The sequence below is a fragment of the Lingula anatina genome, chromosome 1, assembly GCF_051362555.1.
Source record: "Lingula anatina isolate TDL-2025a chromosome 1, LinAna3.0, whole genome shotgun sequence".
Taxonomy (NCBI): Eukaryota; Metazoa; Brachiopoda; class Lingulata; order Lingulida; family Lingulidae; genus Lingula; species Lingula anatina.
Genome location: NC_141767.1, coordinates 25,133,014 through 25,146,746, shown reverse-complemented (window position 1 = coordinate 25,146,746; position 13,733 = coordinate 25,133,014). Strand labels below are relative to the sequence as shown.

Below are 13,733 nucleotides of genomic sequence, written 5' to 3'. Positions count from 1 at the left end.
ATTGAAAATGTTACTTTTTATAATAAGTTTGTGGTTTACATTTGACAAAGACATACTAAACCAAAGACCAATAAAGTTTAAAGACTAAACATCCGGGACTTTTCAAAATGGAGTGATCCTGGTAAGAGAGTCATAGAATTGTGCAAATTTCCAATTATAAGCGTGTCCTGTATTACTCATGCAAAATTTGGAAACGTTAGACTTAAGACTCATTCAGAACTAGAAGTTTTTTAATTGGTGTCTTGCGTAATTAGTCCAGGATAGTCGATTGCTAATACAATCATTTCAACGACGCCGCAGACTTCAGCTTTCTGAAGTTCATCTTATAGTTTCATTCTGCTCTGCAGCTGTACAAAACAGTTACGACTTAGAGTGAAAAGAACAAAAAGACATGGAATGGGTGTTTTAGCAATCACATTAAACCGCTTAAGCCCCTCAAATTACTACCATCTTGATGAAAATGTTATATTCATAAATTTGAAGAAAAATAATATATTTGTGGAGCCTCTTGTCCAGCACTTGAACATAAACAGCAGAATAAAGCCTGAAATAGATGCAGGGCTTTCGTGGGCCTCACAGAATTTTTCTTTGTATAGCCAAATTTCTGAGAAGAATCTTTTCCCTGCTTTTGTGGTTTAGCATTTTGTGGAGTATAGAAACCAATGCTTTTGTTCATTTTCTTTTATTTGCTTTGAATACAACATCCATTTTGTGTCTTTTTTCTTTTCTTTTTCTTTCCTTTTTTGTCATTTATCAGTTTAGACATCCATAAATTATATGTTTATTAAGTTTCATTGCCTTAGTCCAGAATGAGCATTTTTTTCATTAATAGAAACATTGATTTCAGTGTACAGCATACTATTCTGCTCTTTGCCTTTCCATTATCTGAATAGAGATTCACTTTGGTACTTTATTATCTTTTAGGTAACATACATAAACCCACAAAATGTCTGCCAAGAGACCCCTGAGTGAGTCTCCAACAGGCTCCACTGGACCACCTTCAAAGAAAGCCCTAGTCCAGTTCGAGCCTATTAAGATTGGACCAATCTACTCATTGGTAAGAAACTGCATTAAGTGGAGAAATTTTAAATAGGAAGTACAGGGTAGACTCTCTTGAGATGCCATTTTTGATAGAATTGCAGGAACTGTTCATGTTCTTGTGATATCCATTACATTCATACAAGTATTTTTTTTCAGTGTTTTTATAAGACTGCAAGTCGTCCCCTAAGAACTATCTCATATCTTAAAATACTTGTTGTATGCAAACACTTGAATTTTGTCTTTTCAATTTTTGCTTGCTTTAAATTATGTATTGATGATTAACTGTTACATGGAGGGATGTTTTTAATATGCAAGAAATTGCTCTTTCTAGGAGGAGCTTGATCTTAAGACTGTACAGTTTCAAAATAAAAAACTAAGTCAACGCTTAGAACAACGTAGGCGTGCAGAAGAGGATCTAAGAAAGCGAATTGAACAGTTGGAGAAAAGACAAACAACAGATGATGCTGTCCTGTGTATTGTCAACAGATATTGGAATCAGGTATTTCAGAATTGATCTTGTTTCAGTAGAGTGGAGTAACATAATTCATCAGATGAAAATTCTGACTTATGTGAATTGAAATTTAAGACAATTTTTATATTCCCATTGTTATTTTTTTCTACATTTTATTTTATCCTATTTGCAATATTTTTCCCCAGCTGGATGAAGATGTGAGAGTGCTACTGGAAAGATTTGATGCTGAAACAGCAGATGAAGATGAGAGAGAAAGTAAGTCTACACTTATATACACTACCACATAGTCACTAAATCATGGAAGAATTATAATGGTATACTGGTAAATTAAGAGCAATAAGTCTTTATGTTCTTTCTATAAATATACCTGCCTACCTGATTTCAGATCAGAGTGAAGCTGTGACCTCTTTCCTGACACAGCTGTCAAGCTGGGACAAGGAAGAACTTGAACAAAATCTTAGCCAAAGGGTCGAATTTTCCAAAAGAGCTATTGGAAAGCTAATCCAAGCTTATGACAGACTGCTGCAAAGAAATGAGAAGTTATATCATTCCATCAAAGACTTGAAAATTGAAAAAGATGGTAAATCTTACATAAGTATTGTACAAAAGTGAGGTGCATGCTGATGCTCGTTTCCTTTAGTCAACATTAAATGTGTTTCTTTCACAGAATAACTGATTATGTAATTTGGTGTAAAAGAATCTTTATTAGACATTTTGTAAGTGGAAAAATGTTTTTGGAAAAAAAGGCATTACAATATAATGGCAATTAAATTTCTTGACTTAAATACCCCCAAAAGTGGATTTTGTATAACATTTTAGACAGATAATATCCAGGCAAACAAAGGTCTATTTCCTTTAGGTGATGCCCAGAAAGCAGACATGAAGGAAGAATTGAAAACGGAAACAACAGAAAGGGCAGGTGAAGATGACAGCAAGAGCAGTGCACAGAAAGAAACTGAAGACCAAGAGGGTGAAAAGGAAGGAAGTGTAGAGAAACAAGATGAAGAAAAGCCAGAGAAAAAGAATGGGGAACAAATTTTAAGTGAAGCTGTGAAAACTGAACTTTTGGACCTGCAGAAGGAAAACAAACGGTTGCAGAACTTGGTAACCAAGCTCCAGGAAATCCACCATGTTACTACATTGAAGGTATTTCACATTTATGTTCTAGTGAATTAGAAAACATGCATCAGAATGTTTTAGACAAAAGCAGTTTTAAGAATGTAGGAAGTACTTTTCATTTTATTACACAGTAAATAGGCTGTCAATGCACCCATGGCCATCACCATGCTGTTGTTGGACCCATAACATTTCAACCTTACTTGTTCACATTTTAGCATTCAGACTTGCAAGAAAAGTTCACCGCAGCAGAAACTGAGATTGCAGAATTGAAAAATAAAATTGATGACCTGGAGTATGACCTTGGAAATACTACCCATAGTGCTCAGAGGTTTGAGTTCCAGCTTTATGAGGCTGCCCAAAAGCTCAAGAGCCAGACCGAGGTGGTGACTGTAGAGGGCGAGGGAGGTGGTGGAGTCGAAGGGGTGTCAAAGTCCAAGGTATATAGAAAAATGGTGCCTAGTTTGTTCACAGAAGTCTTTGTCAGATACTTGATTAGAAAACTCTTAAAATGATTTGAATGATGCATCTTACTATAAAAGTATAAGCATTGCTGTTGATAACTTTTCAGTTTTCATTAGTTTTCTCATTACTCTCTCTCTCTTTATATAGTTATCCTTATAACTTTAAGGAATTACACTGATGACATGTATTTTAATTATTAACAGTTTCAAGAACTGACAAGTGAACTTGAAGAACAACGTGAGCTGGCCAGTACACGTCTTCAGGAGCTGGAGAATCTGCAGAAAAATCATCAAGATACAGTGAAGGAGGAAGAGCGTCTGAAGATGGAGGTATGAGTTATCAGCTTCAAGATAGTATACAGTTTTACCTGACAGAGATTTCGTTATTTCAGGTTTGAAATATGTTGATCATGTATTGCAAGGTATCACCTCTTCAAGTAAAAACGTGTAGGGTGAATGTTAAGATGTACAGACATTTTAAATGACTAAAACCTGTTTCTTAAATCAATGTGTTCTTGTATCGTACACTTCAGCTGAAAGAACTGCCTGAGAGTGTCATAGTTGAGACATCCGAGTACAAGAGCCTGCAGTCCCAGTTTTCCGTGCTGTACAATGAGTGTATGCAGATCAGAACTCAGCTAGATGAGAGCCGAAACCTCCTTCAAAGCAGCAAAAATGCTCATCTTAGGCAGATTGAACAAATGGAGGTAAGGAGATTTTTTAATGTGAGCTTTACCTTGATAAAAAGATTGGAATATTGAAGCTGCTTGTCTAATCTATTGATAAGATATCTGTAGATAGCCAGATCAGCTAAAATCCCCTTTCATGTGGAGACACAGAAGTTTTTATTATTTTATCGGTTTTGTTATTTACACAAACCAAGGATTAACAAATATGTTACAAAATGTATCTGAAACCACTGATGCATAGACCCTATGTTTTTGATGTAGAGCGATGAGCTTGCCTGCCAGAAGAAGCTTAGGACCGAAATGATTCAGCTAGAAGATACCCTGGCCCAAGTCAGGAAGGAGTATGAGATGCTGAGAATTGAATTTGAACAAACCTTAGCTGCCAATGAGCAGACTGGTGAGTGGGAAGAAAATACTGTTTTTGTTTCGCTATTTTAAGTGATTTAAAACTTGCGTGATGTCCTTAATTATTTGATGTTAGGGCTTCTTTATTGAAAACCCAGGTCTAAGTAAAGCTTTCTGTTCAGGTCCCATCAACAGAGAAATGCGAAACTTGATCACTAGCTTACAGAATCATAATCACCAGCTTAAAGGAGAGGTTGCTCGCTACAAGAGAAAACTGAAAGAAGCACAGACAGAAATTGCCAAGGTAAGAAAATGAATGCTCCCACTCTCATTTATTTATGTAAACCAGCTTCTTGGCAAATTGGAATTTATTATTTGATTTTTTTATACATGATTCTGTGAAAAAATATATATGTGCTAATGAATGTTCCATGTTGAAAGCATAGGGGCAGTTTAAAAAAATCAAAGTTAGGTAAGTTTAAGAATGAAAAACCATGATTTAATTAGTTTAAGAAAGCTCATGCACAGGGGCCTATAATGGTAAGAGAATCAAAGGAAAGTCGGTCGGGTGGAGAAAAAATGGGGAAAAAATGGGAATTTTACAGGGGCAATAAGGGCTAAGTATTGACAGATCCCAGTAGATTGCCACCCCTATGCCTTTAAGGATGGTGCTTGGCAGTGCTGTACAGTTTATTGCTATGCTAGGTTGAGGCGCATGGGGGAATTCAAGGGATGGAAGAAAGGACCAATGAAAATGGAAATAACGGTCATTTTTGTGACCCATTTGATTTTAATTTGATCTGATATAAAGCTCATTTATGCTCAGATTATTTTTGGTGCACCGGGAAATGAATAGTACTCATTTGCTTACTGTTAGAATTCTAACCTGTGAATTTGATAGTTTGGACAGTTATAACAAGGATTTCAATTTATTTTTCAAAATTATATTCTTTAAAGATGTTAACTTTCTCTTTATTGACAGTATTACACATTCAATCATCATTTTACTTTTGATGTAAAAAATATGTATTTTGAATTGTCTCTAGCAAAGCATGTGTTTGCAGAGGTTGATTTCAGCAGATGTTTAGATGAACAGGTCTCTTTCTTTCATTCCTGGTTTTTGTTAAATGTGCATGATATAATACAATGCACAGTATTGGGTTTACTTTTTCATATACCTACTTCTTGGCAAAATTGACCATCTAAAAGTTTTTGTCTTTTGATATTAAAAGATTTAATGCTGTCAAATACAGTTTTGAGCAGATTTTACTGCTAATATATATTTTGATTGTTTTTTAAATTAGGAATTTTGTTGCTGACTGCTGTGATCATTAAGTAGGCTTTTCAGTTTGTTTGCAACCTTTATCCAGTCAGGTTAATTCTGAATTAACTGATTGTGATCCAGAAGTGGCAATGAGTTTCCAGCACTGTGTATGATGGTTTGGTTGTTATTTCAGTTGAAAGGTGATCCCCTCCATCATCAACACAGCAATTCACCTCATTCTCATCCTCATCCACCTCGTCCTCAACCAACTGATCAGACATCAGCACCAAAGGGAAATCAGGTTGCTACTGCAGCTACAGCTACTGCTCCACACTTTGAAATAGTTCTTCTGCATAGCTGGCACTGGTCTCACAAAGCCCTCATTTGCATAATATGTCTGGTTTTTTTTTTTTTTTTTTTTTTTTTTTTTTTTTTTTTTTTTTTTTAGTAGTAGTAGTCCATGTCTAACACACAGAGATATTTGTCAAAACAGCATTGGAATAATGGTTGTTAGCTAATGATGGTTCTGTGAAACCAGTGCCTTGTACCTGTAGTAGCTGATAGGGCTGGTACATTTTGCTTTGTAATGCTTTCCACATTCTCATTCCAGCAGTGCACATGTGTTTGTTTGATTATTTGTTTGATGATAATTGAATGGCTGTAATGGGGCATGGGTAGATAGAATTTCATGTGTTAACTCCTGAGTGTGCAGTTGATTTTTTACAAGCATAACGTATGTAGCTTTGCAAGGGAGGGTCTATAAAAAGGAAAATCTCATTGATCCCAATACTCTAAAAGAGTCTGCAAAACTTACTTGCTGTATATATTGATATGATTACAGTTAATATATTCTGGCATATATTCTTTATAACAGTAATTTAATTGCAACTTCCACTCATGAAATTCAATAAGAAGTTGCACTGTTTAACATCCAAATTATGTGCCTTATGTGGTTTTGGTAAATTAACTCTATGTTGTAATAGTTAGTTGTTTGCTTGATACTTTCTCATAAACTCTTGCATCTGAAATACTCTTGTGAATATGTTTGATGTTTTAACTATTAACTTGTAAATAGCCATGTTTGTAGTTGCTGTGCTTAGCCAATTAGCTGTATTTGTTCATCTAACAATCTCACCATTTAAATGGAAGTTTCCATACAATACAAATATTAAAAGTGCTACATTCATTCTGAATCCATTTAAGTTTCATTAAGTAGTAAAAGCGCATAATCTATATTGTTAAGTATGCTATTTTTTAATAGAAAGTGGGCTTGATGAAAGGTCACATGTGGGTGAAAACTGGTCTGATTTAACCCAAATTTTGTTTTTATTTCAGTTTAAAGCTGAAGCTTCCAGTGCTGACCAGCCACTAGAAGAACCGCCTAAAGAGCCCTCGCCTCCCAGACAGGAAGAGCCAATCATCATTAAGAAAGAGGAAGAAGAAAAGATGGAGAAAGAGAGAGAGAAAGGAAAAAGTGATTCTGAGATTATCAAAGACCTGAAGCAACAGCTGAAGTAAGTATTATGCCATTTCCTGTTATATTACAACAATTTAAGATCTGCATGGTATGTAAAGTAGTTTTTAATAAAATAAATCAGAAATTTGTATAACATTAATATCATTTAAAATAATTATTTATTTACTTTATAGTAGTCTGGATTTATGAATTATTTTGTATTTGTTTTGTGGATTTTGACTGGAAAGAAATTATTATTATTATTTCCATTATGATGATGGTGAAGACGATGATAATGAGGATGATGATGTTTACAGTAAAATTATTAAAAAGAGAAAGGATGAGCTTGTGCTTCTATGACCCAGACTATATAACCTCAGTTATTATTTATTAGGAAAGCACAGGACAGTCAAAAAGAAATGAAGTTGCTTTTGGACATGTACAAGAGCGCCCCCAAAGAACAGAGAGACAAAGTACAGCTCATGGCTGGTGAAAAAAAGGCTAAACAGGACATCGATGAGCTGAAGAACCACATCAGAAAGATGCAGGAAGCAGAGAGGAAAGAAAAGAGAAAACTTGCAGAGGATGAAGCAATAAGAAAGATAAAAAGGCTGGAAGAGAGTATAGCAGATCTACAGAGGAATTTAGCAGCTCAAAAACAGGTACTTTAGAGTATTATCTCTTATTATATTGGTATCTCTCCTTCCTTCTGTTGTTTGACACATGCTTCTTATAACTTTGTTTACTCTCATTAACCTGTCCATATTACCTGTCTAAAATGCAGTATGCAGTTTTTATATTCAGTTTGAACAATATTATTCAGGAGGAAGAAGCACTGTTGAATGAGATGGAGGTCACTGGTCAGGCTTTTGAAGACATGCAGGAACAGAATATCAGGTTGATACAGCAGCTTAGAGAGAAAGACGATGCCAATTTTAAGCTGATGTCAGAGGTATGCTGACCAGAATAATAGTATTAAGACATGTATTGGGTGGGCGTACTGTCACAAATGTTCAGTAAGAGTCAGACATAATTAGTTAGATATTATTTAGTTTCAGTTACAATATACTGTAGAAGCAGTGTATGGAATATGTAATCATTATGCATTATTGTTATATATTATATTAGCAAACAATATTTTAACTTGTGTGTGTGTGTTTTTTTCCTGGATTATTGTGCATGATGTTTGATATTGAGCAATATGATTACTTATATAATCATTTGATTGCAGAGAATAAAATCCAACCAGATTCATAAATTGTTGAAAGAGGAAAAAGATGTCTTAATGGAACAGGTGACTACGTTACACCAGCAAGTGGAAACCCAAAACTTAGTTGTCAGACGGCTGGAAGAAAAAGAAAGAATACTCCAGAACAATTTAGCAACAGTAGAAAAGGAATTGAGGTGTGATTGTTTGTTATATTTTTAGTATTTTATAGATTATGTCATTGAGGAAAGCATGATGTAACAAATATTGTAAATTTAACATGCTGTAGAAACACTCATTTTTTACTGTTTTTTATAATCCCAGAAAATTCATTTTTGAAGTGATTGCAAGTGAATAAGTAAGTGTGAATGGTGTGTAATGATAAACAGACTAACAAGGATACTCTTCATTTTTTTTTTGTTTGTTTGTTTGTTTCAGTCTGCGGCAACAAGCTCTGGAAATGCACAAGAGAAAAGCTGTGGAGAGTTCCCAGACTGCAGCAGACTTGAGACTTCACCTTGAAAAATACCAGAACCAGTTGAAAGATGCTCAGATCACAGTAGCAGAGAAAACAGGGGCCATGGAACAGGAGTCTTTTAAATACAGAAGAATACAGGTAGGAGCGGAGCCTTTTCTGCCTTGTCTTTTAAATTCTAGCAAGTAAATCAAAAGTTAAATGTTAAAGAGAAGAATTTGCTTATTTAAAGCATTTGATATTTTTATAGGAAGATGTGGCTATCCTCCGTAGAAAGCTGGAGAGGCACAAAAAAATAGAATTAGCTGGAACCGCAGATGCTGTGCTGATGGAAGAACTTAAGGAATACAAGGTTTGTGTTTACCTATTTCCAACCTGTCATTTTTTTATTTACATTCAAGTTGTTTTGTATGGTTAGTCTTTTGTCAAATTATATTCACATCAAGCTGTTCAGGGAAATTTTTTTAACTGATCTATAAGCAGATTTTTTGTGCTTTGTGGGAAGGAGTGGGTGATGGGGTTGACTTTCATTTGATGTCTGTCAGGAAAAGGTCAGCCAGGTTAGCTGTGCTTAGACTATATCAAAGGGAACATTAATCAGAACTAATTAGGCATCAGTAGAATATTGGATTTACTGGCCTTGAATTACTTCAGTGGAGGAGTTGCATTAGGGTTGGGGCTGGGGTTCTCCTGTACTATTGTTAAACCACATTGATCAATACAGACAGGGCAGTATAGACTAAACAGACAGGCGGTATAGACTTTTACTCAAAACTATTATTGAAAAACATGACCCCTTTTCTATTTCAGGAACAGCTAACATGCCCATCATGTAAAGTCAAACGAAAAGATGCTGTTTTGACCAAATGTTTCCATGTGTTCTGTCTAGAATGCCTAAAGACTCGTTATGAAACAAGACAGAGAAAATGTCCGAAATGTAACGCTGGATTTGGAGCCAATGACTTTCACAGAATTTATTTGGACTAGTCAGAAAGCCTTCAAAGGATTTTTGTGATTTAGACTATCCCTGGAGTTAGATATAAAGACTTTGATCCTGTAGGTTTGATAAAAAAGGACATTACACACAGCAAAATGTAGGGGTATTTAGATTGAAAAGTTTGAATTCAAAGTAAAAATGAGGGTGTCAGAGAGTCTTAAGTCATATCCCAAAGCTCTGTGAATGAATTTGTAATTTTAGTAATGCATTTTAGTGTTGTGCATTATGCGTTTTATACCTAAGCTGCCATAGTTGCGTATTTCCTCTCAAAAATTTTCATGTGCCTTCAAACGTGCTGTTCTTAAATCTAGTTTTCCGGCGTTGTCAGTCACGTTTGGAGAACTCTTGGGCAGCCATTGGTGTTATTTTCTTGCTGCACACGTGGCATTATGGTGAATCTTTTTATTGTTGTAGTAAAATAAATGCACTTGTTCATTTGTTTGTTGTGAATATGCATTTTCCAAAGGAATAAAAAAGGACCGAAACGGCAAAATTATTACATTTAAGCTGTAGGCTAGGAGTGCTGCAAACGTAGAACTGAAAACTTCATAAAGATGCAAAGAGATTGGGTACGCTGTCGTTTTTCAAATTTGTTTAAGCACTCTCACTTCCATTTTAAGTGAAAGATATCGCGTCAATACAGGAAATGATTTATGTATTAACTTGTTTGTATGTATGACAATTCGAAATTTAAACATTAGTTTAAGAGGGGCGTATATTTTACGCAGACAGAAGTAATTGAATAAAAGGACTTATGTAAGCAGGGGATTAACATCGCAAATAATCGCAAAGCAAACATAAAGCTTATCTTATTTTCAAATATACCTACCTGTATAAATTGCCTTTCGATGTTTTAAGATTAGCTCAATGAGGCGTGCTTTCTTTTCCTTTTATCCGGACCTTTATGTTTGATCGAAATGGTTGCCCATTTTAAGAATATATGTGACAACTTGAAACGAGTGAACAATGATAGACTTATTTATTGAGAAAACTTCATTAACATGAAATCGTTTAAACAACTCGACCCAAGTACCGCGAGAGTGATTTTCACACCAAGAACTATACACCAGCTAGAAGTGAACACATGTTATTGCAAATTACATAGATTATCACCAAAGGTGTTCATTTATTATTCATAGCAACCATTGGTGTGTTGAAAGCAAGTCGAAGAGTAATAGATTTCCAATCAAGGGGTCGACGTTCCATCGATTGAGATGCAGCTAGGGGTGTAAAATTAATTGCTCCAATAGCAGGAGAAGAATACGTGGTAGCCGTTGGACGTTAGCCTGTGTCAAAGGTTGTTAAAATAGGCCTAACTTAGACTGGCCTTAACACCAGCAGACAACAGACGTAATAGCCTGAACGCCTAGGATAAGTTATAGAATTCAGAATTGACTTGTTGCTTGTGAATGAAGAGAAATGACCAAGAGATTCAACTAAGACTGTTGGTGTGGTGTTTTTTTGTGTAAAGCCAGTCATTTTTTGCATAGTTACCGACTATGTCAAACGAACAACTTCGAAAGCTAGAATACCAACGAAAAGCGAAAGGATATAACAGAAAAACATCGGGAAAAAGTAAATATATTAGTCGTGAGCTTACGACTGAAATCCGTACCGCTAACAGACGCGAGAAAAAGATTTTGGATCTCAAACTTAGCGTATTTGAGCGTCATCACAGAGTTTTTGAAAGAGAGATGCGGAAAGACTTGGTACACGTGAACAAAATGAAGATAGATATTAACAAAAGTTCCAGCTGTTTTACGCCACCGATACAACAACCACGTCAATGCAAAAGCTCGATAGCTTCGCTTGAGCGGGGAGACGAACATTTAAAGGAATCAAAAAATACTTTGGATAGACCGGAAACTGCCCCAGTATTTCCGTCGCTGTTTTCTAAATCATATGCAACTAGTAGCACGGAGAATAACACCCAGAATCCTAGCAGCAAGGATGGAGTTGCGACAACTACCAGTGAGACGGGTGTGTCAGAACTTCCTGGGATTAGGAAACGTTCTCGTTGGGATATTCTTAGTGAGCCCAAACTTGTTATCCCGTCATTCAGATCACTTAAGACGAAATATGAACAAAATTTAGGAAACCGAGAGGACGAGTCAAAATTCATAGCTGCAAAGTGGAGACATTTGAAAACGATTTAACTAAGACAATTTTAAAAACTTAAAATATTAATTTTATGTTATGCTTAAAAAAAAAAAAAAAAAAAAATGCAGAAAAAGTGAGAAAAATTTCAATATGGTAATTGAACCTAGAACCAGAATAACTAGACAGCGGAACGTTGTTTTGTTAGGCTGACATTTTATACCTATAAAAACATATCAGTATAGTTGCAGTTAATAGGTCATAGATCGCATATCAAAAATCAAACGCTTGAATAGCGTAATTGATTTTTATTCTAAACATGAAAAGTTTTTGTAGATTCCATTTGCCTACCTGATCAAAGACATGTATAGCACTGTTTGTTCAAGACCGCCACTGCGTGTGACAACAAATTGTTAACATTGTTTTTCATTCTTCTCCTTTACAGAAACCGGTGCTTAAAAAATATATGTACAATATTTTCACAAGATAAAGTGTAACTGATCTCGAGAAAAATTGCAATATTCGATGTTCTTAAATTTTTATCGCATAGAACAGAGGTGGTATTTTCCGATAGTAACACACCCATTCTCGTCATATACTGGTTTCCCGTAGGGATAAAACGGCTTGTACCGACCCACGGTGAACGGACGCTTTTCAAAACTATGCCCCGATCTCCTGACAATGATTGTGTTTTGGGAACTTTGGTCCAGCGTGAAATGTCTATGAAAGTTGTTATTATCCAGTATAGGAAGGTTTTCTATGGATCTAGAGAGGATGCAGTCGACTAAAGCGTCTGTCGCTGGATGATCCACATTTGATGAACGACTATTCATGCAGTCGCGTATTGCACGGTCCAGGTGCCGTTTCGTGTTGCTGTTCAGTTGCAGATGGTCCTCCTGCGTAGGCCTATGCACTAAAATAAATTATGTTTGGTTCATAATTTCATTTTTTCTGTTCATTCATTTGATTCGTATTTTTATTTAATCCATTCATTCGTTTTTTTTTTTTCATTTATTTATTTATTGTTTATTGTCATCAACTGTTGTATAGTTTGAACGTTTTTCGGCCGATGACATTCTAGAGTAAAATCATTCCTTACAATATTATGAAAACTCTCTTTAAGGGCAAAAGCACCGAAATGTTCTCAAAATCGTACTTAAATTGAGTCAATGCCAACCCCAATAATCCCCTTTCATCTTTTGGTGTTTTAATAATGGCAGAACCTACCTGGTAAAGTTACACCAAATGGTAGCAGCAGCAACACCATGCCACCTAGAATGCAATATTTGGAAGACTTGTCCGGTTGCATGTCGAAATGTCGTCTGCAATGAAAATTGAGGCAATACATGGTAAATGTTGAATATTAGATACCATTCTTTCTGTTAGTTAACCGTATCTTATATCCAACCATATATAATGAATCCCTTACCTTCAAAGCACCTGGCATGTGGAATCAACTGTGACAAAAAAGGCGACAGAAAGCTTCAGCACACCCTTGAACAAACCGTTATATAGCAGACCAAGGAATAAAGAACCACCTCACAATCCAATAAAGTAATTGAATTTGTCTTTTAAGGGCAAAGTGCCCTTCTAGTTTTCTTGAAATGACCGATTTATCTTCCCAGCGCCACCGTAAACCTTTGGTCACCTTTATTACAACAAGATCAGGTAGGCGTTTGAGAAGGACGTACATGTATACACTGACGCAGCATGTTCAGTGGCAGAGACGGTAGATCAATTTGGCAATCAGGCGATTTCTATGTAACTTACTTTTGATTTTCAAACGATATGATTGGGGTTTCCTTTAAATGTATGTGTGAAATCTCAGTTTAAGCTCGCAAAATTTAAAACAAAACTTTTTCTTGCTCGTGTAGATGATAGAAATAAAAAAGTGAAGGGTTGAGAATGACAGAAAAGTATGTAAATGCAACGTTCTTCTATAGGAACCTTATGTTACTGAGCACCCACTCACCTCCGCATTCAGGGGCTAAATAGTAATTAATTCACTCCACTTCTTATAACTTTCGACTAAACAGAAAGAATTAAACAAAAAACACACGAAAAAGGGAAATATTACTTGATAATGAGGGAGCACAATGGCATGTGCGCT

At 35.6% G+C, this 13,733-nt stretch overlaps 1 protein-coding gene and 1 long non-coding RNA gene across 4 annotated transcripts; one reads left to right on the top strand and one right to left on the bottom strand.

Annotated features, from left to right (window-relative positions):
* The first annotated feature begins 32 nt into the window (after positions 1-32).
* LOC106182009 (E3 ubiquitin-protein ligase Bre1-like) lies at positions 33-9,961 on the top strand. Of its 3 annotated transcripts, none has more exons than XM_087002280.1 (19): positions 33-121; positions 925-1,057; positions 1,373-1,540; positions 1,699-1,768; positions 1,899-2,093; positions 2,358-2,659; positions 2,848-3,069; positions 3,298-3,423; positions 3,627-3,800; positions 4,044-4,179; positions 4,310-4,431; positions 5,585-5,692; positions 6,727-6,905; positions 7,242-7,509; positions 7,671-7,799; positions 8,079-8,251; positions 8,493-8,670; positions 8,780-8,881; positions 9,340-9,961. In XM_087002280.1, the coding sequence occupies exons 2-19, from the start codon at positions 947-949 to the stop codon at positions 9,514-9,516; spliced, it is 2,940 nt and encodes a 979-aa protein (XP_086858406.1). In that variant the 5' UTR covers positions 33-121; positions 925-946; the 3' UTR covers positions 9,517-9,961. The 3 variants fall into 3 exon arrangements, with proteins under 3 accessions (XP_086858406.1, XP_086858409.1, XP_013422069.1); XM_013566615.2 differs by having other exon boundaries at positions 34-121; positions 2,373-2,659; XM_087002283.1 differs by lacking the exon at positions 5,585-5,692.
* Positions 9,962-11,802: 1,841 nt separating this feature from the next.
* Positions 11,803-13,361, bottom strand: LOC106150384 (uncharacterized). Its single transcript, XR_001237125.2, has 3 exons — positions 13,053-13,361; positions 12,851-12,945; positions 11,803-12,536 (listed from the first exon to the last, which is right to left on the bottom strand). It is a non-coding gene; the product is annotated as an uncharacterized LOC106150384 (long non-coding RNA).
* Positions 13,362-13,733: the final 372 nt, after the last annotated feature.

Bases quoted from the DNA above. Each gene is read 5' to 3' on its own strand.
- LOC106182009 (XM_087002280.1), top strand. From the start codon at position 947: ATGTCTGCCAAGAGACCCCTGAGTGAGTCTCCAACAGGCTCCACTGGA. The intron at 1,058-1,372 runs GTAAGAAACTGC...TGCTCTTTCTAG, and splicing joins TTGGACCAATCTACTCATTG to GAGGAGCTTGATCTTAAGAC. The intron at 3,801-4,043 runs GTAAGGAGATTT...TTTTTGATGTAG, and splicing joins GGCAGATTGAACAAATGGAG to AGCGATGAGCTTGCCTGCCA.